The sequence below is a fragment of the Bubalus bubalis genome, chromosome X, assembly GCF_019923935.1.
Source record: "Bubalus bubalis isolate 160015118507 breed Murrah chromosome X, NDDB_SH_1, whole genome shotgun sequence".
NCBI lineage: Eukaryota > Metazoa > Chordata > Mammalia > Artiodactyla > Bovidae > Bubalus > Bubalus bubalis.
Genome location: NC_059181.1, coordinates 110,043,599 through 110,070,079, shown reverse-complemented (window position 1 = coordinate 110,070,079; position 26,481 = coordinate 110,043,599). Strand labels below are relative to the sequence as shown.

At 42.8% G+C, this 26,481-nt stretch overlaps 1 protein-coding gene across 1 annotated transcript in view; it reads left to right on the top strand.

Moving 5' to 3' along the window:
• The first annotated feature begins 4,236 nt into the window (after window positions 1–4,236).
• The window catches only part of LOC112582131 (spermatid nuclear transition protein 3-like), a 45,065-nt gene continuing 22,820 nt past the window's right edge, over window positions 4,237–26,481 (top strand). Inside the window, exons 1-2 of the mRNA XM_045164424.1 lie at window positions 4,237–4,323; window positions 4,505–4,591. Of these exons, the coding sequence (XP_045020359.1) occupies window positions 4,252–4,323; window positions 4,505–4,591 (159 nt within the window). The 5' untranslated portion in view covers window positions 4,237–4,251. The remainder of the gene's footprint in view (window positions 4,324–4,504; window positions 4,592–26,481) is intronic.

Below are 26,481 nucleotides of genomic sequence, written 5' to 3'. Positions count from 1 at the left end.
ATTCCAGCTTCATCCAGTCCAGCATTTTGCATGATGTGCTCTGTGTATACGTTAAACAAGCAGGGTGACAATAAACAGCTTTGACATTCTCCTTTCCCAATTTGGAGCCAGTCTGTTGTTCCATACTGGGGATTAATTAATACCTTTTAAGGGGGAACAAACATTATACCAAATAATTTATGTCTATTTTTGTAATTAAATAAAACAAATCCAGACTAATGTGAGAAGGAACTTGATTCGAAATGACAATGGTGATAGGGCATCACACACACAACAAAAGTAATGCTGAAAATTCTCCAAGATAAGCTTCAACAATATGTAGACCAAGAACATTCAGATGTTCAAGCTGCATTGAGAAAAGGCAGAAGAACAAGAGATCCCATTGCTAACATCAGTTGGTTCATAAAAAAAGCAAGAGAAATCAAGAAAAGCATCTACTTCTGCTTTGCTGACTATGCTACAGCATTTGACTGGGTGGATCACATCAAATTGTGAACAATTCTTAAAGAGATCGGTATACCGGAACAACTTACCTGACTCTTGAGAAATCTGTATGCAGGTCAAGAAGCAATATTTAGAACTGGACATGGAACAATGGACTGGTTCCAAACTGGGAAAGGAGTACATCAGGGCTATACATTGTAACCTTGCTTATTTAACTTATATTCAGAGTACATCATGCTAAATGTCAGATTCGATGAAGCACAAGATGGAATGAAGATTGCCAGGAGAAATATTAATAAATTCAGATATGCAGACAACATCATGCTTAAGGCAGAAAGCATAAAGAAGCTAAAGACCATCTTGATGAGGGTGAAAGAGGATAGTGATAAAGCTAACTTAAATCAACATTCGAAAAACCAAAGTCATGGCATCCGGTCCAATCACGTTATGGCGAATAGAGGGGGAAACAATGGAAACAGTGACAGACTTTATTTTCGTGGGCTCCAAAATCACAGCAGATGTTGACTGCAGCCATGAAATTAAAAGTTACTTGCTCCTTGGAAGAAAAGCTATGACCGACCCAGAGAGCATATCACAAGGCAGAGACATCACTTTGCCGACAAAGGTCCATACATCAAAGCTAAGGTTTTTTCAGTAGCCATATATGGATGTGATTGTTAGACCATAAAGAAAGCTGAGGACTGAAGAATTGATGCTTTTGAACTGTGGTGGTAGAGAAGATTCTTGAGAGTCCTTTGGCCTACAAGGAAACCAAACCAGTCAACCCTAAAGGAAATCAGTCGTGATTATTCACTAGAAGGACTGATGCTGAAGCTGAAACTCCAGTACTTTGTCCACCTGATGCAAAGAACTGACTAACTGGAAAAGATCCTGATGCTGGGAAGGAATGAAGGCCAGAGGAAAAGGGGACAACAGAGTATGATATGGTTGGATGGCATCGCTGATTTGATGGACTTGAGTTTCAGCAAGCTCTGGGAGTTGGTGATGGACAGGGAAGCCTGGTGTGCTGCAGTCCATGGTGTTGCACAGAGTCAGACACAACTGAACCACTGAAATGAACTGATTGCAATAGGGAGAATGCTTTGAACACAAGTTCTTTACATGTCTCAAAATGGAACAGAAAATGACATTTTTTAACATGGAAGTATAAGCAGGGTGAGCAGCAACTGTGTGTGTGTGAGAGAGATGGGGCAAGAGGTGGGGATGGATGAACAGACAGTATGATGGAGAAGTTTAACAGGAAGTGTTTCTTTCTGTAGTGAGCTGATTCTCATAATAAGCTGTTAAGAGAGACAGAAGTGTCTGACTCTTAGTGCTTGCTCAAGCTTGAGGGAAAGCTGAAGTTCAGAGGACAGAAGCTTGGCTAAAGTTGATCCAAGCCAAGTCAGTGGGTATGTTATGGATCATTGTGAGCACTTGGCCAGTCTCTGCTGTTGTTTAAGAGAGGCCAAGTCAGCCCTTCACAGTATTGTTGTTATCAAAATTGCAAGTCCATGTGCTTGATGCAGAATGAGGCCCATCAAAACTAAATGTTAGAGTTTGGAACAGGGAAAGGTTTATTACAGATTCATACAAGGATGTGGGTGTTCTTGCCCTAAGAACCCAAAGTTACTGAAAGTTTTCAGTAAATGAGTTTAAAAGCAAATGTTAGAGTTGTGGTAAGTCGTTGCAGACTTCTTGGTATCACACCCTTTGTGCTTAAGGTTAGGTCATGGTCAGGTAATGTTCCTATATATCTCTATCAGATGATTGTTATTATCTGTCCTGACAAGAGAGGGAAAAGGCTCAAAGCACAACTTTCACCTTGAAATGTCCCATCCTGGTTAAGCAGAAACAGATCTCAGTTGGCAGCTCCTTCAGGGCAAGGTTCCCACATTCTGCCCAGGTCTCATCCTTGATGGAGCCAGGCGCCCAACCCAATAGGACCTGTCTCCTCAGGCTGTCCAAGTGAGGAGACCAGTTCTCACAGACTGAGACCCAGAAAGATGGCTACTGCTAGTAGGTTGCAGAGACAGGGATGGGGGAGAGGTTCACCGCTCCTCAAGGCCTGGGACAAGGCTACTAGAGGGCTTTAGTGAGGGCTCTGGATCACTACAGGATGTAGTCCCCAGTCTGTTCCCTGGGACCTCCAGCTCACCCACTGGCCCAAGGCTGGGTGATCTCCAGCCCCTCCAGAAGAATGCCTAAATCTTCCTCTTCTCTCACTTTCTACCTGATGACCAACACACCACCCTTGACTTAATAACTTCCCCAATGGTCCCTCATTGACAGTAACTGGGAGCAGGGCCCACTGTAGTGCTGATCAATAGCTGATCAGGACAACAAATGGCCACTCATTGACAGTTGGCTGCTTGTGAATGGGGCCATCTGAGGCACCAAGCAAGGCTGAGCAACACCTGTTGCCTAGGAACAGGGTGGGTTGAAATGATGCACACCAATGGCTAACTGCATAGGGCTGTGCTCATCCTGCTCTATTACACTGTGAATAGAATAAGAATCACTGTGATGTTAAGGTTTGTCAAAGTAGTTCTCAAGGTGGGCTGGCCTTCACATTTTTGTTGGGTTTGAAATATTAGCTATACTATATGCAGCACATGTGATCATCTGGCAGCTGTTGGAGGGGCATATAGATAAGCACTGCTGACAGGCATGCCTGGGAACACAATGAAAAGAACGATGTACAAAAGTTAAACAAGCATGTGAAATCAAAATCCGAGGTTGGAAAGGATTCCAAAAAGATTCCAGCACACTGGACCCAAAGTATCCTTATGTAAAAGAGCAACATGAGCATAGATAGCCCTTAGCAGGTAGCCATTGCTGTGCCTTATTACTCCACATCCTGTTACTAAGCAACAGGTCATGCTCAGCAATTGGACAGTGCATTCCTGGTCCCCGCCCATAAGCAACCAACTATCAATGAGGTACCTACTGGTACTTCTCCTGCTCAGCTATTGGTCAGCTTCACAGTGGGGTCTACCTGATGATAACTGTCAATGAGGGACCACTGGGGAAGTGATTCAGTCAAGAGTCAGTGGTGCAGTGGTCATCTGACTCTTGCCTTTGGGCACCGTTTTTCTTTTTTTTTCTTTTTTTTTTTTTAACACTTTCTTTGCTCTGAGGTTTAATCTTATGGAGACAGTGTATAGACCCTGGGGCAACAGACTGAGGATTCACCAAGTCTTGGGGTCTCTAAAGCTCATTGGAGTAGAAAAAACATCCAACCTGTTCTTAATTACCTTTTCCATGTTAAGTGCTTGCTCTTAAGTTCCTTAAGCCCCTCAAGAACCCCCAATAGCAAGAGGGTGGTCTAGAGATGAAGTGACTAGAGTACTCTGAAGTGCTGAAATGGGATGAAAAGTGTTTGGCAGAGGTTCATACAGGGATGGAGGAGGCAGAAGTGTTGAATGGGGACATATAAGTCAAAGAATAAAGGGAACGGAAGGATAATCTGAAGGTCATGAGAAGAAACACCATGCCCCTGAATCACCACTCCCCAGAATCAGACACACAGAGGTGTCAGGGATGGGAAAGTTATATCATGGCCTCCCTCAGCATCCACTAGCCCATGTTGATGGGCAAAGTGGTACATTGTGATGTCTAAGGCCCCAAAGCCACCATTGGCCAGGGGAGTGCTTAGCTGATCAATCAGATTGAAGGGTGTGGCTCCTCATTGTCCTGAGAAGGTATATATAGGGAGGTCAGAGGCAGAGATTCTGGGTTAGGCTACTTAATTGTATCATCATGACTAAGGTAACCAGGAAGCCACGGCAGCCAAGAAGAGTTGCAATGCGGTTTGCTTCAAGGATGAAAGGAAGAAAGAAGATCCTTTGTCAATGGAGATACAGAGGCAGTGTGAAGGTAAGATGATTCCATCTATGCTCCCCATGTTCTCCATTGACGTTGCTGCCCAAGACCTCTACAATGCCCCTGCCTGGCACAAAAGCCCTCATCAGGCCACATCCCTTTTCATGAAATCTCCCTTCTAACTCAGTTGTTATACTCTTTCCTCAAAACTAATACACTTCTCTTGTCTTTCCAGGCACAAAATATGACCATGAGGTTCAGAAGACCTCTACAAGGAACCTTGAGAAAGAAAATCCGATCATATGCCACTCAGTCGAAGAAGGTGAAGAAAACAAGAAAACCAAACTGTTTTTTCTGTTCCTGTGCACGTAAGAAACTGAATAAATGCAGAAAAAGTTACCAAAATATGAGACAGAGTCAAAGGAGGCAGAATCAAAAGAGAAGATAAGCTCAGCTGCCCCAGAATAAGAGACCCTGGAGAAGTACAACCTGGGCAGCCAGTAACTGAATAGAAAATGTCAGACAGTTTAGAATTGTGTCTCCAGAGGTCTGCTTTCTTAGAAATGGCCAACCAGGAAAAGACTGACTCACACTAACATAGTAAACTGATGGCTGCGATTAAAATAAACATCAAATGGTGAAAAGATGATATTTGTGTGTGTGTGTGTGTGTGAATTTTCTGATGGGAAGGGAGGGAAGGAAGAGAAGAGTTGGGCACCTGAGTGGGGAGGGATGTGGGGTCCCAAAAGCTGAGGGAACAGACCCTCAGGTCCCCAGTTAGCCAGAGAGTAGAGGTCTGGACTGGGTCAGGAGTCTGCACTGAAGATTTATAACCCTGCTTAACAATTGATCTCAGTGGCAAGGAGTAGTGGTGTGGTGTTACTGCCTTCGTTTGGGGGTGTGGAATGACATAAGGATCTAGATTGCTAGATCCCAGATGGGAAGAGGGTTTCACATGGGGATGGTGAATGTCATACTTCCCCTGAGAGAGGCAGGCAGAAATCACATCCTGGCCACTTAACGTCATAATGGTCTTTGTTGCATCACCCACCTATGCTGTCAGCTAAATTTGCCCAGGAGGCACAAAATGCTGATACAACTAAAACCCACAATTATCACTTCCAAAGATTAAAATAATGTTTGGAGGGAACAGACCAAATATCAAGTAGGCCACTGTTATCCTCAGAAATTTGTGGGAGCAGTGTGTTCCCAAGGGCAGGGCAGTGGAGGTGGCCCAATCCTGGTGCAGATGACAAACAGGATCACCACACACAGATAAATTTTTGGGGTGGGGGGCACCATGCAGTTTGTGGGATCTTAGTTCCCTGACCAGGGACTGAACTGGTTCCCCTTCTAGTGAAAGTGCAGAGTCCTAACCACTGGACAGCCAGGGAAGTCAGGATAGAGACTTTTGTTACAAGTATTAATATAAGACTGAGTAAAAGCTGGTCTTATATTTATCACCATCCCCCAGTATATCTAAATAACTACAGTCGTAAAACATTCTTCCCCAATAAAGTCTTTTGTTAGTCCAAGTTCTACAAGTTTTCTTGGTTTAAAAGTAATAGTATGGAATATTTAATTTGGTGTTAACTTTCATTTTGAAATGTTTAAATAGGTTCAAGGAGTAGTCAATCAAATACGGAGATATATAAGGCAGAGTCTCTACCAGAGGAATCCCATGTGTCTTCAGAAAACATTTTAGAAACAACTAAAACAGAGTTTCACCATCAGCATCAAAAGAGTTGAGTTCAGATTTTAAGTCAATGATATGGTTGGTATCTTTTATCTGGACTGCAGCTCCCTAATTAAATCTTTCTGGGACTTTAACTCCTGAGAGACCCAGTTGATGATTCAGTCAACTGAATGTGATTTAAAATCAGTAAGAGTGAAGGACACCCTGGGTTTGTTGTCCTTTCAAAGGAAGTGGGAGAAGTATCATCCCTGCCTGCTGAAAATTAATCAGTTAAAGCAGCTACCAGGATGATGTGGACAGAGAGACCTTATGTCTACATATAGTTCGGTGCTGTGATTCCAGATCTGTATATATTATCACCATTTAACACTATCACACTTTAATGCCCTGTTGTAGGACTTACTGAAATACTTGCTGTTAGGGGAAGGTAACAGATTGCTAGGCCTGAAGAGCTGAAAGTGAAAGTTGCTCAGTCGTGTATGACTGTTGGTGACCCCATGGACTATACAGTCTATGGAATTCTCCAGGCCAGAATACTGGAGTGGATAGCCTTTCCTTACTCCATGGGATCTTCCCAACTCAGGGATCAACCCCAGGTCTCCCACATTGCAGGCGGATTCTTCACCAGCTGAGCCACAAGGAAAGCCAAAGAATACTGGAGTGGGTAGCTTATCCCTTTGCCAGAAAGATCTTCCCTACCCAGGAATTGAACTGATGTCTCCAGCATTGCAGGCAGAATCTTTCCCAACTGAGCTATCAGAGAAGTCCTGAGGTGCACCAAAAATGGATGTTAGAGGCCCTTGTTTCCCTAAAGTAGCGCTGGTATGTATTTTAATATCCATGGATATACTGCCACCTTGCAGAGAGAAGTGAGGATGCATAGAGTTTAAAAGGATCCAAAGACACTTAGGGTTAAAAGAGAAAAACATAAAAAATAAGTCATGAGTTGAGAAAGGGTATATCCAAGTGGATCAACAACAATAAATCAATATCAGACGCCTGTAGCTCTCATGGAAAAGTATGGTATATTGTGATTCAGACATGTCAAGTCCTATTGCAAAAGCTGTGTTTTATTGGGGGTGGGGGGAGGTTTGCTCATTAGCACTTACAAAGAGTAGTAGAAACTCTTTATACTTCCACTTATACAGGGTCCCTATGAATAGATTCCAACTGACCTCTCTAGCTGTGTCCATAACAACCTCTATTGACTAATACAATGATTTCCCTAAGACCTTCTGCTTTCCTCTATGCCTGTGTCCATCCTATTTTCTCAGAAACTAGCAACCATTTGAGGCCAGCCTAATAGTCACCTCCCAAATAAATTTTCTTAATCATTCTCTTGAGTATTAATTTTTTCACATTCTCTAATCACTTGCAGTTTATTACATGCAGCTTGTATGATAGTTTTTTGAGTATGTATCTTATCAGAAATGCATGTCAGAGAGGTAAACAGATTAGAAATCAACAGTGTGGTGATATAAAATATTATCAGAAGTTGAATTATCTAAGACCATAAAGGAGAGAATCACTCTCTTCTGCCAAGTATGTCTAAGAATCTGTTTGAAAATATAGTAAAAACCATAAACTAGAGAGTGGATCAGAAGTCAAAGGAACTTGAATGAGAAGCTTCTTTTATCAGTAGTCAAGAGGAACTCTATGTCTTTGTATTAAGACCACCCATTTGCATGACACCAAAAGCAAAAGCCAAAGCAGTGCCCATGGACTCATGATAAGAGCACAATACTGGTGGCCCAGAGGCTTCTCTTGCTTGGCAGAGGTCAAGAGCCAGACTATGTGCCAAGAGTCAGAACCCATCTGCTGAGGATCACACCCGTGTATCAGCAGGAATCAAGTGGGAGTCCCCAAACTTTACATGCTCCTGGCCAAGTCCCTCACTCCAGTGACTTTCCTATAGGCTTGTCACCCATTTTTGCCTTGAGATAATCATGATTAAATTTCACCTTGCCGACTCTTCAGTTAATTGCCATGGGCAACTAGAAATCTGAATGCAAAACATTGAAATTGGACCCTTACCTTATACCATATAAAAAACTAAACTCAAAGTTGATTAAAGATTTAAATGTAAGATCTGAAACTATGAATCTGCTAGAAGAATACATACTGGAGAAGTTGTAAACATTGGTCTTAGAAGTGATTTTATGTATGTGACACAAAAATCATAGGCAACAAAAGCAAAAATAGAAAAGTAGGACTACTTCAAACAGTTAAATTGCCTCAGTTCAGTTCAGTTCAGTTTAGTCGCTCAGTTGTGTCCGACTCTTTGTGACCCCATGAATTGCAGCACGCCAGGCCTCCCTGCCCATCACCAACTCCTGGAGTTCACTCAGACTCACGTCCATCGAGTCAGTGATGCCATCCAGCCATCTCATCCTCTGTTGTCCCCTTCTCCTCCTGCTCCCAATCCCTCCCAGCATCAGTTGACTCATTGGAAACTGCCTCCCCCAAAGTACATAAAAAACACATCTACATAGAAGCCAAACTGATGGTTACCAAATGGGAAGTTGTAGGGGAGGCATAAATCTGGAGTTGGGGATTAACATATAGACATCACTATATATAAAATAGATAACCAACAAGGACCTACTACAAAACCACAGGCAACTCTGCTAGACATTCTGTAACAACATAAATGGAAAAAGAATTTGTAAATGAATAGATATATGTATGTGTGCCTGTGCAAGCTCAGTTGCTTCAGATGTGCCCTACTCTTTGTGACCCTATGGACTGTAGCCTGCTAGGCTCCTCTGTCCAAGAGATTCTCTAGGCAAGAATACTGGAGTGGATTGTCATGACCCTCTGAGCGTATCTTCCCAACCCAGGGATTGAACCCAAATCTCCTTCACTGCAGGGTGATTCTTTAACAACTGAGCCAAGTGGGAAGCCCAAATACATGTAGATGTAAAGCTGAATCACTTTGCTGTACACCTGAAACTAACACAACATGGTAAATCAAATATACTTCAATAAAAAAAGAATACATCAATATGTAGAACAATTAGCTCAAAAAACTAATTGGAAAATGCAGGAAGATTCCTAAACCTAGGCTCAAAGAAAGATCCAAGGGGAATAGGGTAGGAAGGGAAAAGGATCATTCAAGTCCTGACCTGTGCCCATGGGAGAGGACTCAGAATATAAGGGAGATTACAAAGTTGGAGATATGCCCTGGGTGTGAGTGGTTCAAGCCATATATTGGACACACAAGTCCTGGGGTCTGACACAGGGAAGACAGACACCCTTAGCTGGTTGCAGGGCCATATGGACTAACAGGAGGACTGTGGGAAGCCTGGATTAGCCCCTCAAGGAGCATGTGCTCAGGGGCTTGCTCCCAAGCCACAATGAAGAGGACAGATTGAGACCACATTTGTGGATGCCTGTTTTCCCCACAACTACCCACCCCTCCACATGCCCTGATTACTTCTTGTGGCAGATCTGCACTGGAGTAGAGGCTGCCATGACAAGGCAGAGAGCTGGGATATGAGAAACAGAGGTGCATCTGGCCCAGGGCGGCATCTGGGTGGAAGAGCCGGGGCCATGCTCATAGTGGGCACTTACATAGGCAGCACATCAGGAGAAGTCCTGATCTCTGATGAAGGCCAGACTGCCACAGAAGATTACCCAGTATGTACCCAGAGCCCATGAGGGCCTCACCTGCCCAATAGCACCCCTCTTCAACAGGGCAGGGATAGCAGAAGCTGGGGGAAGTGATCAGCTGTGAGGGACCAAGGGGTCTCAGACCAGAAGCTATGTTTAAGCAGGTCAGGAGACACTACTGCTAGTGCTGGCACAGATGGCGAGTTGGAGGTAGCCTGGACCTCTGTAAGCAGCCAGCCTGTAGATTGGCTCAGTTTTTTTTGTTCTAACCAGAGCATACTCCTCTTGTCCCTCTGTGTCAAGGTTTGCAGTGCTGGGAGAGGGGAACGTACATACTTGAGGGAATACAGCCAGATCTGGCCTGACATTCAGGGGTTCTGCTCCAGAAACTTGGGACCCTACCCTGCTCCCAATAGGACAGTGAAAGCCACTGAAAAAAACAAAGTCTCTGCCTCACATCTGGCTTCAGACCTGGCACCACCGAATTCCCCAGGCGATAGCTGCTGGCACACCCTAAGGAAAGATGTGAACTGTGGTCTATCAAATCCAGCTCCACCCCTCCACCACTCCCTGCTGAGTATGGTACAGACTGTACAGTGATGCTCCCCCACAAGATCACCCCTTCAAGGCCATAATAGATGATTGATGCACTTAAATTCAGAGAGGCAGAGAAAAATCGGAAGACAGAAGGACTGGTCTCCATTGAAAGTCTGAGAGAAAGTGAGTTCAGTCGGTCAGTCATGTCTGATTCTTTGCGACCCCATGAATTGCAGCACACCAGGCCTCCCTGTCCATCACCAACTCCCGGAGTCCACCCAAACCCACGTCCATTGAGTTGGTGATGCCATCCAAACATCTCATCTTCTGTTGTCCCCTTCTCCTCCTGCCCTCAATCATTCCCAGCATCAGGGTATTTTCAAATGAGTCAGCCCTTCGCATCAGGTGGCCAAAGTATTGGAGATTCAGTTTCAACATCAGTCCTTCCAATGAACACCCTGGACTGATCTCCTTTAGGATGGACTGTTTGGATCTCCTTGCGGTCCAAGGGACTCTCAAGAGTCTTTTCCAACACCACAGTTCAAAAGCATCAATTCTTTGGCACTCAGCTTTCTTTATAGTCAAACACTCACATCCATACATGACCACTAGAGAAACCACAGCCTTGACTAGACAGACCTTTGTTGGCAAAGTAATGTCTCTGCTTTTTAATATGCTGTCTAGGTTAGGCATAACTCTCCTTCCAAGGAGTAAGCTTCCTTTAATTTCATGGCTGCTATCACCATCTGCATTGATGTTGGAGCCCAGAAGAATAAAGTTAGCCACTGTTTCCACTGTTTCCCCATCTATTTGCCAAGAAGTGATGGGACCAGATGCCATGATCTTAGTTTTCTGAATATTAAACTTTAAGTCAACTTTTTCACTCTCCACTTTCACTTTCATCAAGAGGCTTTTTAGTTCTTCTTCACTTTCTGCCATAAGGGTGGTGTCATCTGCATATCTGAGGTTCTTGATATTTCTCCCAGAAATCTTGATTCCAGCTTGTACTTCTTCCACCCCAGCGTTTTTCATGATGTACTCTGCATAGAAGTTAAATAAGCAGGGTGGCAATATCCAGCCTTGACGTACTCCTTTTCCTATTTGGAACCAGTCTGTTGTTCCATGTCCAGTTCTAACTGTTGCTTCCTGACCTGCATAGAGGTTTGTCAAGAAACAGATCAGGTGGTCTGGTATTCCCATCCCTTTCATAATTTTCCACAGTTTATTGTGATCCACACAGTCAAAGGCTTTGGCATAGTCAATAAGCAGAAATAGATGTTTTTCTGAAACTCTTTTGCTTTTTTGATGATCCAGCAGATGTTGGAAGTTTGATTTCTGGTTCCTCAGCCTTTTCTAAAACCAGCTTGAACATCTGGAAGTTCACGGTTCACGTATTGCTGAAGCCTGGCTTGGAGAATTTTAAGCATTACTTTACTAGCATGTGAGATGAGTGCAATTGTTCTGTAGTTTGAACCTCAGAGCAAACAACTAAATAACAGAGATAAATAATTAACTAGGTAAAGAGTCCAAAAGATTAGTAATAATAATGCTAACTGAACTAGAAAAAATAGGCAAAAACTGTGAAAATTCTAACAAGGAACCAGAAAATATAAAAAAGAAACAGACAGAGCTGAAGAATACATTAACAGAAATGAAATACAAACAAGAATTTTAGCAGACTGGATAATAACACAGGAGTGAATAATAATGGAAATCACCAATCAGAATAGCTAAAAGAAACCTCACCCCCCAAAAAAATGAGAACAGTTTAAGAGACCTATGGATAACATTAAGCTTATCAGCATTCATATTATAGGTGTCTTAAAAGGATAAAAGAGAGAAAAGATGATAAATTTTATTTGATGAAATTATGGCTGAAAACTTCCTGAAACAGAAGATAGTACAGAAATCACACAGGGTACCAAACAATATAAACCAAAACAAACCCACACTAAGATACAGTATAATTAAAATGGCAGGAGTTAGAAATAAAGAGAATATTTTAAAGGCAGCAAGAGAAATCACAGAATCACATAAAAGGGAAATTGCATAAGGCTATTTGCTAAATTTTGTATAGAAACCTTGCAAGCCAGAGGGAGTGGCATTATATATTGATATTTAAAGTTTTGAAAGAGAAATACTTACAACCTGAATATCTACCCAGTAAGATCATCATTCAGAATTGAAAGAGAGATAAAGTGCTTCTCAGACAAGCAAAAATTAAAACAGTTCATCAATACTAAACTAACCCTGAAATAAATGTTAGAGGATCTTCTCTAAATAGAAAAGAAGAAAGAATTTGTTGGAGAGGAAGAATCCCACTAGTAAAGACACTAGCCAAGATATGAAAGTAAACCAAATGCTCATCAACAGATAAATGAATAAATAAGCAGTGTTGTATACACAGCTGCATGCACACACACACACACACACACACACACACACATACACACACAATGGGATATTACACAGTCACAAAAAAAGGATGAAAATTTTCTATTTGCAACAATATGGATGGACTTGTGAGGAATTTTCCTTAGTAAAATAAGTCAAATTAGAGAAAGAGAAAGACAAATACTCTGTAATATCATCTGTATGTGGAATCTAAACATGCAACAAACTAGTGAATGTAACAAAGAAGAAGCTGGCTTAAAACTCAACAGTCAAATAAACATCATGGCATCTGATCCCATCACTTCATGGCAAATAGATGGGGAAACAATGGAAACAGTGACAGAATTTATTTTCTTGGGCTCAAAATCACTGCATATGGTGTCTGCAGTCATGAAATTAAAAGACACATGCTCCTTGGAAGGAACAATAGAATAAACATAGATAGCATATTAAAAAGCAGAGACATTACTTTGCCAACAAAGCTCCATATAGTCAAAGTTATGGTTTTTCCAGTAGTCATGTATGGATGCAAGAGTTGGAGCATAAAGAAATCTGAGCACCAAAGAATTGATGGTTTTGAACTGTGGTATTGGGGAAGACTCTTGAGCATCCCTTGGACAGCAAGGAGATCCAACTAGTTCATCCTAAAGGAAATCAGTCTTGAATATTCACTGGAAGGACCAAAGCTGAAGCTGAAGCTCTAGTACTTTGGCCAACAGATGCAAAGAAGTGATTGATTGGAAAAGCCTCTGATGCTGGAAAGACTGAAGTCTGAGGAGAAGGGGACAACAGAGGATGAGATGGTTGTATGGCATCACCCACTTGATGGACATGAATTTGAGCAATCTCTGGAAGTTGGTGATGGACAGGAAAGCCTGACATGCTGCAGTCCATGGGGTTGCAAAGAGTCCAACACAACTGAGCAGTTGAACTGAACTGATAGTGATAGGGAGAATATTTGACTACAAGTTCTTCACATGTCTCAAAATAGAACAGAAAAAGACGTTTCTTTTACATGGAAGGATAACCAGGGCAAGCAGGAACTCTCTCTCTCTCTTTCTCTCTCTCTCTCTCTCTCTCTCTCTCTCTCTCTCTGTGTGTGTGTGTGTGTATGTGTGTGTATGTTATGGGACAAGTGGTGGGATAGCAGACAGTATGATGGAGCAGTTTAACCAGAAGTGTTTCCCTCTGTAGTGATATGATTCTCAGAATGAGCTGTTAAGGCAGACAGAAATGTCTGAATCTTAGTACTTGCTCAAGATTGGGGAAAAGCTGAAGTTCAGAGGAGAGAAGCTTGGCTAAAGTTGAGCCAAGCCAAATCAGCGGGTATTTTATGGATAACTGTGAGCACTAGGCCAGTCTCTTCGCCATTACTTTGCACATATTACTTTACTTTTTCATTAGTTTGCCAAGAAAGTTTCGTCTAGTCAAAGCTATGATTTTTCCAGTTGTCATGTATGGATGTGAGAGTTGGATTATAAAGAAAGCTGAGCACCAAAGAATTGATGCTTTTGAACTGTGGTGTTGTAGAAGACTCTTGAGGGTCTCTTGGACTGCAAGGAGATCCAACCAGTCAATCCTAAAGGAAATCAATCCTGAATATTCATTGGAAGGCCTGATGCTGAAGCTGAAACTCCAATAATTTGGCCACCTTATCCGAAGACCTGACTCATTTGAAAAGACCCTGATTCTGGGAAATACTGAAGCCAGGAGGAGAAGTGGATGACAGAGGATGAGATGGTTGCATGGCATCACCGACCCAATGGACATGAGTTTGAGTAAGCTATGGGAGCTGGTGATGGACAGGGAAGCCTGGCATGCTGCAGTCCATGGTGTTGCAAAGAGTCAGGCACATCTGAACCACTGAACTGAACTGGCCAGTCTCTGCTGTTATTTAAGACAGGCAAAGTCTGTCCATAGACAAAATTGTTGTTACTGAATTCACAAGTCCATGTGCCTGACACAGAATGAGACCCATGAAAACTAAACAGTAGAGTTTTGAACAGGGAAAGCTTTATTACAGATGCATACATGGAGTAGGGTGGCTCATGCCCTAAGAACACAAAGTTTCAGCAAGTCCCTTTAAAAGCCAATGTGAGAGTGGGGTGTAGCTAGTTGTTGCAGACTTCTTGGTGTCAGATCCTTTGTTCTTAAGATCAGGTCATGGTCAGGTAATGAAGTTCCTGTAAATCTCTACCAGATGAATGTTATTCTCTGTCTTGACAAGAAAGGGAAGTCTCAAGCCGCAGCTTTCACCCAGCAATATTCCAGTCCTGGTTAAGAGGAATCAGATCTCAGTCGGCAGCTCCTTCAGGGCCACTTCCCACATTCTGTCCAGTTATCATGCCTGACAGATCCAGGCGCCCTACCCAACAGGTCCTCTGTCTCCTCAGACCGTCCAAATGGGGAGATCAGTTCTCACAGACTGAGACCCAGAAAGATGGCCACTGCTAGTACATTGCAGAGACAGGGATGGGGGAGAGATTCACTGTTCCTCAAGGCCTGGGCTAAGGCTAGCAGAGGACCTGAGTGAGGGCTCTGGAGCACTACAGGTTGTAGTCTATAATCTGTTCCCTGGGCCCTCCAGCTCACCCACTGGCCCAAGGCTGGGTGATCTCCAGCCCCTCCAGAAGAGTGCCTGAATCTGCCTCTTTTCTCACTCCCCATCTGATGACCACCACACCACCCTTGACTTAATCACTTCCCCAATGGTCCCTCATTGACAGTAACTGTGGGCAGGGCCCACTGTGGTGCTGATCAATAGCTGAGCAGGACAATGAATGGTCACTCATTGACAATTGGCTGCTTGTGGATGGAGCTCTCTGAGGCACCAAGCAATGTTCCAGCAAGACCTGTTGCCTAGTAACAGGGTGGTGAGAAATGAGGCACAGCAATGGCTTTCTTCTGAGGACTGTGCTCATCCTGCTCTGCTACATTGTGAATAGAAAAAGAATCACTTTGAGGTTAAGGTCTGTCAAAGTAGTTTTCAAGGTGGGCTGGCCTTCACATTCTTGTTGGCTTTGAAATATGAACTATACTATAGGCTGAGCATATGGTCAAGTGACAGTTGTTGGAGAGGCTTAGAGATAATCACTGGTGACAGGTATGCCTGGGAGTACAATGAGAAGAATGATGAGCAAAAGTTAAATAAGTGTGTGAAACCAAAATCTGAGGTTGGAAAGGAGTTAATCAAAAAGATTCCAGCACACTGGACCCAAAGTGTCCTTATGTAACAGAGCAGCATGAGCACAGCGCTTAGAAGTGAAGTGAAGTGAAGTCGCTCAGTCGAATCTGAGTCTTGGTGGCCCCATGGACTGTAGCCGACCAGGCTCCTCCATTCATGGGAATTTTCAGGCAAGAATACTGGAGTGGGTTTCCATTTCCTTCTCCAGGGGATCTTCCCGATCCAGGGATTGAACCCAGGTCTCCCACATTGTAGGAGCCACCGTCTGAGCCACCAGGGAAGTAGCCATTGCTGTGCCTTATTACTCCACATCCTGTTACTAGGCAACAGGTCTTTCTCAGCCACTGGTCAGTGCTACCATGGGCCCCGCCCACAAGCAACCAACTATCAATGAGGTACCTACTGGTACTTTTACTCCTCAGCTGTTGGTCAGCACCTCAGTGGGCCCTACCTACTGATAACTGTCAATGAGGGACCATAGGGAAAGTGATTCAGTCAAGAGTCAGTCATGTGAAGTGAATGGAGGTGAGCTGACTCTTGCCGTTGACCAACTTACAACTTTTTAAAATAATGGGGATACGTTTCTGGTAGTGGTGCAAGTTGAAGTTTCCTACTCAATATGAGAGTTGAAGCATCCCCAAGAATATTAGTGGTGGAGACATTTGAGACTTTCTTTTCTCTGATGAGTAATCTTATGAAGGCTGTGTATTGACCTTGGGGCAACAGACTGAGGATTCACCAAGTTTGGGGTTCTCTAAAGTTCATCAGAGTAGATAGAACACCCAACCTGTTCTAAATAGTTTTTTTTTTTTCCACTGTACATACTTTTTCTTAAGTGCCTCATGCCCCTCAAGAAACCAGAACAGGCAGAGGATGGTCTAGAGATGAAGTGACTAGAGGACTCTGAAAAGATGAAGTGGGATGGACAGTGTTTGGCAGAGGTTCATAGAGGTATGGAGGAGGCAGTAGTGTTTTATGGTGACACATAAATCAAAGGATAAAGGGAATTGAAGGGAAATTTGAAGGTCATGAGAAGAAGGAAGGAGGAGAAGGTGCAGGAAGATGGGAAGGGGTAGGTATTTTGTAAGTCAGTAGGCAGAGCCCATGTTTCTGAGGCCACTGGAATTCTAAATTGTCTTTAGCAAAAACTTTTGCCAGTTTTTAAAGACTTTGAACTGAATTAAGGTCATAATGGTAGAGCAGAGAAAGAAAAGGGAGCAAACAGAATAGAGTAAGGATTTACCCAAAGGATTTGAGTCAGGAGGTTGATGGGCCTCCTAGGGTAAAGGAGTTGGAGATTAATTCCCTATTGAATTAAACTCCAAGAGGATAATAGGAAGACAATTAAGGGAGGAGGCTGGGCCCTGCCCAGACCACATACCTCTCATTCCTGAAGAAATCAGGAGACCTCCCTTTGCCATACACGCACAGAAAGACTCCTTGAAAGCTGAAAGTGGAACAATGTCAAGGGATGCTGTCTCTATCCAGATGCCTTTTTGGTAAAATCCACTTGGTTAAGCCGAGAGGCTGAGAGGAGCTACCCCACGTCTGAGGTCAGGGGTGGCGGCCGAGACAAGCTACTGCAAGCCTGAGGTCAGGAGGGGAGGCCATGAGGAGATATCCCTCCTCCAAGGTAAGAGAAACCCAAGTAAGACTGTAGATGTTGCAAGAGGGCATCAGAAGTCAGACACACTGAAACCATAATCACAGAAAACTAGGCCATCTGATCACACAGACCACAGCCTTGTCTAACTCAATGAAACTAAGCCATGCCGTGTGGGCCACCCAAGATGGGAGGGTCATGGTGGAGAAGTCTGACACAATGTGGTCCACTGGAGAAGGGAATGGCAAACCACTTCAGTATTCTTGCCTTAAGAACCCCATGAATAGTATGAAAAGGCAAAAAGATAGGACACTGAAAGATGAACTTCCCAGGTCAGTAGGTGCCCAATATGCTACTGGAGATCAGTGGAGAAACAACTCCAGAAAGAATGAAGGGATGGAGCCAATGCAAAAACAATACCCAGTTGTGGATGTGACTGGTGATGTAAGCAAAGTACGATGCTGTAAAGAGCAATATTGCATAGGAACCTGGAATGTCACGTCCATGAATTAAGGCAAATTGGAAGTGGTCAAACAGGAGATGGCAAGAGTGAACATCAACATTCTAAGAATCAGTGAACTAAAACGGACTGGAATGGGTGAATTTAACGCAGATGACCATTATATCTACTACGGCGGGCAGGAATCCCTTAGAAGAAATGGAGTACCCATCATTGTCAACAAAAGAGTCTGAAATGCAGTACTTGGATGCAATCTCAAAAACCACAGAATGATCTCTGTTCGTTTCCAAGGCAAGCCATTCAATATCATGGTAATCCAAGCCTATACCTCAACCAGTAATGCTGAAGAAGCTGAAGTTGAACAGTTCTATGAAGACCTACAAGACCTTTTAACTAACACTCAAAAAAGATGTCCTTTTCATTATAGGGGACTGGAATGCAAAAGAAGGAAGTCCAGAAACACCTGGAGTAACAGGCAAATTTGGTCTTGATATGCGGAATGAAGCAGGACAAAGGCTCATAGCGTTTTGCCAAGAGAATGCACTGGTCATAGCAAACACCCTTTTCCAACAATGCAAGAGAAGACTCTACACATGGACATCACCAGATGGTCAACACCGAAATCAGATTGATTATATTCTTTGCAGCCAAAATTAGAGAAGCTCTATACAGTCAACAAAAACAAGACCGGGAGCTGACTGTGGCTCAAATCATGAGCTCCTTATTGCCAAATTCAGACTGAAATTGAAGAAAGTAGGGAAAACCATTAGACCATTCAGGTATGACCTAAATCAAATCCCTTATGAATATACAGTGAAAGTGAGAAATAAATTTAAGGGACTAGATCTCATAGACAGAGTGCCTGATGAACCATGGACTGAGGTTCATGACATTGTACAGGAGACAGGGATCAAGATCATCTCCATGGAAAAGAAATGCAAAAAGGCAAAATGGCTGTCTGGGGAGGCCTTACAAATAGCTGTGAAAAGAGAAGCAAAAAGTAAAGGAGAAAAAGAAAGATATAAGCATCTGAATGCAGAGTTTCAAAGAATAGCAAGGAGCGATAAGAAAGCCTTCCTCAGTGATTAATGCAAAGAAATAGAGGAAAACAACAGAATAGGAAAGACTAGAGATCTCTTCAAGAAAATTAGAGATACCAAGGGAACATTTCATGCAAAGATGGGCTCGATAAAATACAGAAATGGTATGGACCTAACAGAAGCAGAAGATATTAATAAGAGGTGGCAAGAACACACAGAAGAACTTTACAAAAAAGAGCTTCACAACCCAGATAATCATGATGGTGTTATCACTCACCTAGAGCCAGACATCCTGGAATGTGAAGTCAAGTGGCCTTAGAAAGCATCACTACGAACAAAGATAGTGGAGGTGATGGAATTCCAGTTGAGCTATTTCAAATCCTGGACGATGATGCTGTGAAAGTGTTGTACTCAATATGCCAGCAAATTTGGCAAACTCAGCAGTGGCCACAGGGCTGAAAAAGGTCAGTTTTCCTTTCAATCCTAAAGAAAGGCATTGCCAAAGAATGCTCAAACTACTGCAAAATTACACTCATCTCACAAGCTAGTAAAGTAATGCTCCAAATTCTTCAAGCCAGGTTTCATCAGTACGTGAACTGTGAACTTCCAGATGTTCAAGCTGGTTTTAGAAAAGGCAGAGGGACCAGAGATTAAATTGCCAACATCTGCTGCATCATCGAAAAAGCAAGAGATTTCCAGCAAAACATCTATTTCTGCTTATTGACTATGCCAAAGCCTTTGACTGTGTGGATCACAATAAACTGTGGAAAATTCTGAAAGTGATGGGAATACCAGACCACCTGACCTGTCTCTTGAGAAACCTATATGCAGGTCAGGAAGCAACAGTTAGAACTGAATATGGAACAACAGACTGGTTCCAAATAGGAAAAGAAGTACATCAAGGCTGTATATTGTCACCCTGCTTATTTAACTTCTATGCAGAGTACATCATGAGAAACGCTGGGCTGGAAGAAGCACAAGCTGGAATCAAGATTGCCTGGAGAAATATCAAGAACCTCAGATATGCAGATGACACCACCCTTATGGCAGAAAGTGAAGAGGAGCTAAAAAGCCTTTTGATGAAAGTGAAAGTGGAGAGTGAAAAAGTTGGCTTAAAGCTCAACATTCAGAAAACGAAAATCATGGCATCTGGTCCCATCACTGCATGGCAGATAGATGACTTTATGGCAGATAGATGGGGAAACAGTGGAAACAGTGTCGGACTCTATTTTTTTGGGCTCCAAAATCACTGCAGATGGTGATTGCAGCCATGAAATTAAAAGACGTTTTAAAAATTTTTTTTCAAAGATATATTTTAAAACTTATTAAGGAACTAGAAGTTCCTAGATGAAAATATTGTTGCTATAAAGATTTCTAATCTTCTTGAATTCATTTATAAATCTAATAATTTTCCAGTCCCAGGCCCCTTATGATTTTGTGGTGACTTGATTAAGTCATACTAAGGTTATTCTGGAAATGTAGTTAGTTTAGAAACATGTTGGCACCCCACTCCAGTACTCTTGCCTATAAAATCCCATGGATGGAGGAGCCTGGTAGGCTGCAGTCCATGGGGTCGCTCAGAGTCAGACACGACTGAGCAACTTCACTTTGACTTTTCACTTTCATGCATTGGAGAAGGAAATGGCAACCCACTCCAGTGTTCTTGCCTGGAGAATCCCAGGGACGGGGGAGCCTGGTGAGCTGCCGTCTATGGGGTTGCACAGAGTCTAACACGGCTGAAGTGACTTAGCAGCAGTAACATTAAAATATATGCAGAAAGTTAAAATAACTTTAAAGAACAAGAACTAATGAAATCCCTCACACACACAAAATTTATAAGCATAGCTTTATATATATATATATATATTTCATAGATTGTATAATGAAAGTATCACAAAATCAGTGGAGAAAAAGGGATTGGTTAGTAATTGATACTGGGAATTATAATAAACACTTGAAAAAAATCAAGTCATTTCTATATGTCCTTATACATGTAGATTTCATTCCAGAGGCATTAACATTTAAATGTAAAATTTGGATATATAGAAATTCTAAGTTAAAAACTGGTGACTCTTGTCATCTTGGAATATGAGAGTCCTTTCCATACATAACAGCAATGAAGGAAAACATCCAAAACAACAAACAACCCAAGAAAAGAAGTGAATCTGACTTAAAATTAAAAAAAAAAATTATTAATATGCATAATAAATAAAATAAAATGCAAAAACTAAAGTCAGGAAAAAGATCTACCTAAATAAACCATATCAAGAATTAATATTTTCATAAATGTGCTTGTGATTCAGTGAGAAATGCATCATAACTCCAATAGAATAATGATTCAAGCACACACAAAATATTCATAGAAAGAAATGTTATTTCCTGTTTATAAAAAAAAATGCCCCACACATATGAACTTGTCAGTATAATTTTGTGTATTTTCATTAAATTTCTGTAATAAGACTCAAAATTATCAATGTAAGGCATATTAAATATAATATAAAATATATGTTAATTTTGAATTATTTGTTTAACTCAGCAAAATATATTTCTTTCTTTACCTTTGTATAAGATATTCACAGTGTTTTCTCCTCAAAGCTAGTGAACCAAGAAAAAATAAATAAATAAAAGACGTTTACTCCTTGGAAGGAAATTTATGATCAACCTAGATAACATATTGAAAAGCAGAGATATTACTTTGCCAACAAAGGTCCATCTAGTCAAGGCTATGGCTTCCCTGGTGGCTCAGACGGTAAAGCATCTGCCTATAATGCAGGAGACCCAGGTTCGATCCCTAGGTCTGAAAGATCTGCTGGAGAAGGAAATGGAAATCCACCCCAGTATTCTTGCCTGTAAAATCCCATGGATGGAGGAGCCTGGTAGGCTACAGTCCACTGGGTCGCAAAGAGTCAGACATGACTGGATGACTTCACTCACTCACTCACATGGTTTTTCCAATGGTTGTGTATGGATGTGAGAGTTGGACTGTGAAGAAAGCTGAGCACTGAAGAATTGATGGTTTTGATCTGTGGTGTTGGAGAAGACTCTTGAGAGTCCCTTGTACTGTAAGGAGATCCAACCAGTCCATCCTAAAGGAGACCAGTCATGGGTGGTCATTGGAAGGACTGGTGCTGAAGCTGAAACTGCAATTCTTTGACCACCTCATGTGAAGAGTTGACTCATTAGTAAAGACCCTGATGCTGGGAGGGATTGGGGGCAGGAAAAGAAGGGTCGACAGAGGATAAGATGGCTTGATGGCATCACTGTCAATGGATATGGGTTTGGGTGGGCTCCGGGAGTTGGTGATGGACAGGGACGCCTGGCGTGCTGTGATTCATGGGTTCGCAAAGAGTCAGACGCGACTGAGTGACTGAACTGAACTGACTTGGTTAAGAGATGTGTGCACACACATGAGAGGATCTTGAGATATACCAATATAGACTGTTAACCAGCAAATCAGAATGATTGGCCCAAAGGAAACCCAGAAAAATGCCTCATAAAAGTAATTCAAACTACCATGAGGGCACAAACTCAGGAACTCTCCCTCTGTGTCGGCCTTTGTGCCTATCAACATGTACTCTATGCTTTTCCTGTTAATAAATACTTTACTTGTTTTACTACTTTTTGTGTTATGGGAATTCTTTTCTTCAAAAGCTAAGGGCCAGGCCCTTGTCATTGACCACTGATCTAGTGGCTAGGATCTGGTACTCTCACATCTGTGACCCGGCCTCAATCTCTAGCTGGGAACCAAATCCCCACTTCAAGTTATTGCAGGCCCAGGCTACCAGAGATCAGATTTATTAATCAAATCAGAGATAAGACCTTAAAGGAGCCTGGAAAAAGTCCTGCTTGATTATTCCTTTGTACAGTCCCTGTCTGAAGTGCCAAAACTATTTCATCCCCCAATTCCCATTAGATGAGTCAAGGAAAACCACTAGAGTCTTCATACTGAAGAGTAAAAAAAGTTTCCTGCTCAAGAGTTAAGGAATGAATCCCCACTCAAAATGCTAGAGAAAAACTTCTTTATTCAAAAGAATCAAAATAACTCCTTATTATTCTGTAACAGACTTGACTTCCAGAACACTGCTTGGATTCCCAAATTCAGGAACATGAGAAGTCAAAGGATCTACAAGGCTCAGTTAGTTATCTGGGCAGGAATGTCAGAGTTCCATATGGAAAGTCCAATCCTGAGCTAACTCCTGGCTATATGAAACTCAAATTAAAAAAAAAAAAATCCAGACTTAAGTCAGAAAGACTTCAGTCAAAAAGACCATAGCAATAGGGAAAGTCCACTGACCACAAAATCCACAGGCATCTCAAAATCAAACAGAAAAGTTTTTTTTTTTTTAAAGAGGAATAAGTAGGGCTAGAAGGAACTTTGCTGGAGTGTGATGGGATTGATGGGGTGAGAAGGCAGCGTGATTAGGGCAGTTTAACAGGAAATATTTGTCTTGTGTACAGTCAGCAGTGAGTTACAAATTAGTGCTTCCTTAAGCTTGAGGGTGAGCCAAAATATGGGGTTTGTGGAGAGAAACCTGAATAACATTTGGTCAAACCTGTGGATGAAAACTTGCCTGCCACATCAGTAAACAAAGGATGCAGCAGCCATTAAGCCAGCAGCCAACCCCTTCCAACCCTGTGCACCCTGAGGGGATTCAAGAGGGAGAAAAGCATGATTCTGGCCTTAGATAGTTAAGATGCATATCAAAAGAATGATTTCAATGACTTCAATGAGCCCAGACTCTTGCATCTTCCTATACACAGAAAAGTGCTACATTTATTAACTTGAGATGTCTGGTTTTCTTTAATTAACAGTCATCTTTTGATGTTCTGGCTACCTGGTTTTCATTGCACAACTCCCATATATCCTGGCTCCTCCCTTACCTCTTTGGAGTCGTCCCTTAGAGCCATCTCATAGGATGTCTCTGGGGCTTAAATCTTCAGTTTTGTCCAGCAAATAAAACATAATTCTCAACTTTTAAGTTGTGCATTTTTTAGTAGACAAACCAATGGGTAAGTTCTGAGTAACTAACTGTGTGAGCCATTACAATTTTGAAAAATCTTTCCGAATTCTCACTTTGTCTCTCTCTTCATGTTGGTAATGAAGAGGAAAAATTAAAATTTTACATAACCTCCTGCTTGTTCTGCCTCTGTAACTCACCTTGCTCCTTGCAAAGTCTGGATCACGTAGGTCATGTAGTCTCAGAAAGTGAGGACTTGCAATACTAGGAACTGGAGTTTATCTCACTCACCCTTGTCCTGCTCTTTGCAATCATCCAGCCCCTGTGAACCTGCTTAATCATGCCTGTCCAGGTTAGGAATCCCCCTCCCCATCTTGACCACTGTTCACATGCACATGAAACCCCTTAGTTTAAACCATCCTGTTAACAGGCAGTGTTGCCCACTATAGTCTGTCTATAAAAACACTATAACCCCTTTGTTCTGGGCTTAGAGCTGGAGTGTTAACTCCTCTGGGCCCGCCGGCATAATAAATCTGAGTTCTCCAACTCTCCAAGTGTGGTGCTTGGTTTCTCAATTACTGGTTTCTGAAACAGTATTGCTCAGTGAGCTCAAGAATGATAAAAACATCAACTTTAGAAAGTCAAAGCCTCAGGATAGCCAAGTTTCCAGTGTAACCATGACCTCAGCTTCTCAGGCTTCAGAGTTCCCTGGTCAAACTTCAACGAGATCCTAACCTTTTCAAATATCACAGACATGTTTACCCAGAGCTCTTTCTGCTACTGTCTTAGAATAACTACATAGTGATGATCCATAGCTTTAAATAAGCAGCTATTTCAAAACCATTTTTCTGAGATAATCTCAGTTCCCTACACAACACTGATGCTGTCACTAAAGTTTCAGGGGAAATTATAATCACTTTCCAGCAAGAGAATGAGATCATGGTGTCCCCAACTTTTACTCAGGGCTCAAATGGCTGCTTTCCATACCTGTTGACTGTGACCAGTGCAGCCACTATCCACACAGGAAATGGCACTTGGAAAGTCACTTTTTTTCCTGAGATAATTCTCATATTCTTCAAAAGAACTATACCTTGATACAACAGTATCACTCTCTGGTATGTGACACAATTTACAATTATACAGGGGAGATTTTATTTTTTGACAGAAGCAGAGGCAGGAGGATCCCTTGTCTACCAGCTTTAGGATGACCTGGCATGCCTTCGTGGACAAACAACCTCACCTGCTAATTCAGCAAACAAAGGATGTTTTGGCCAGACACTCAGCAGCCACTGAAACCATCCCTGAAGGTGCACCCTGAAGGGCCCGGAGTGGGAAACACTGTGATTCTGGCCCTAGATAGCTGAGATGAACATCAAAGGAATGATTTCCATGAGCCCAGGCTTTTGAATTTTTCCATGGAAAGAAAAGCGCTAAATTACTTAACCAGAGATGTTTATTTTGTGCTTAGCGGTAACATTTTCTTGTTCCATTACATGTTTTCTTTTTTTCCACCAAAAACTCCTATATACCCTGGGTCCTCCCTTGCTTCTTTGAACAGTTCCTCAGAGCCCTCTGAGAGGCTGTTTCCTGGGCTCTAGTACAGTCCAAACATAACTCACAACTTTTAGGTTGTGTGTTTTTCTTCAGTCTACACCTCCTCCATATTCACCACCACGGTCCTGTCTGAAGTCTTTTTGTGCTGACTGAAAATACGGAACTTCACAAAACTTTCACCCTTAGGACTATGCGTATTGGTCTGTGAGCTCCAGACCAAAGACTTCGGCCTGGTGCTATGGGAACTACATCACCCAGAAGGGGCTGCACCTCAGCATAGTTGAACCAATAAGGAGGCGGGGGAGGGGTGTTTCCGTGCCTTGCGGGGTGCCACTTCGGGGCTGGGCTTCTGGCCAGGTCCTCCAGGCAGTTACTTTATCTGTTCTTGGCTTGGTCCCAAGGCTTAGAGGTTCCCAAGCAGTGTCACAGCCAAGGTGGTGGAAGAGAAAGCATGGTCCACACTGCACAGAGGCGGGTCTGAGGCTTGACAGCGTCACCGGCTGTGTCCTGGACTGGGAACTACAAAGCCCCATTGGCTGCCCTTGTCGCCCACCTCTGCCGGCTCTGGTGGCAGCATCTGCACTGATAGACCTGAGCCAGTGGGTGCTGCCATTCCCAGATCATCACTCAAATCCTAAAGCCCCTAGATGAAAGTGCCTGCTCAGGGCACTTAAGTGCAGGCGACCATGTCCAGGACAGAGCAGTGGTCGTGAGTAATGTCCCTTCCTGACAGCCAGTGAGGAAAGATGTGGGACAGCTGCAAGCAGATGGACCAGCATGTGCAAAGGCTTGGCTGTGCGACTGAGTTGGGAGTGTCTGGCAAACCTAGGATCCGTGTGCTGTCTGCGAGGAACTGAGCATGAGGGTAAGAGTCGCATCTGGAACCTTCATTCCTAGGGCTTTGCAGACTCTGGGGAGTTGTGACCAGAAAAGGGACACAATCTGGGTTAATATTTTCAAAGTTTCCCAAGGGTTGCTCAGGGAAGATAGGGAGGTGGAAGGAGAAGTGATGAAGTTGGAGGCAGGAAAACCAAAGAGGAAGCTGCTGGCAGTTTGGCTGGGCCAGGCCAGAGAGATGGCAGGTAGGAGAGCCAAGCCTTCAGGGTTCCCTGCTGTACCAGATACTGTGAAGGAAGAAGGAAGAGAGTGAAGGACCATCCTAAGATTGTTTTCT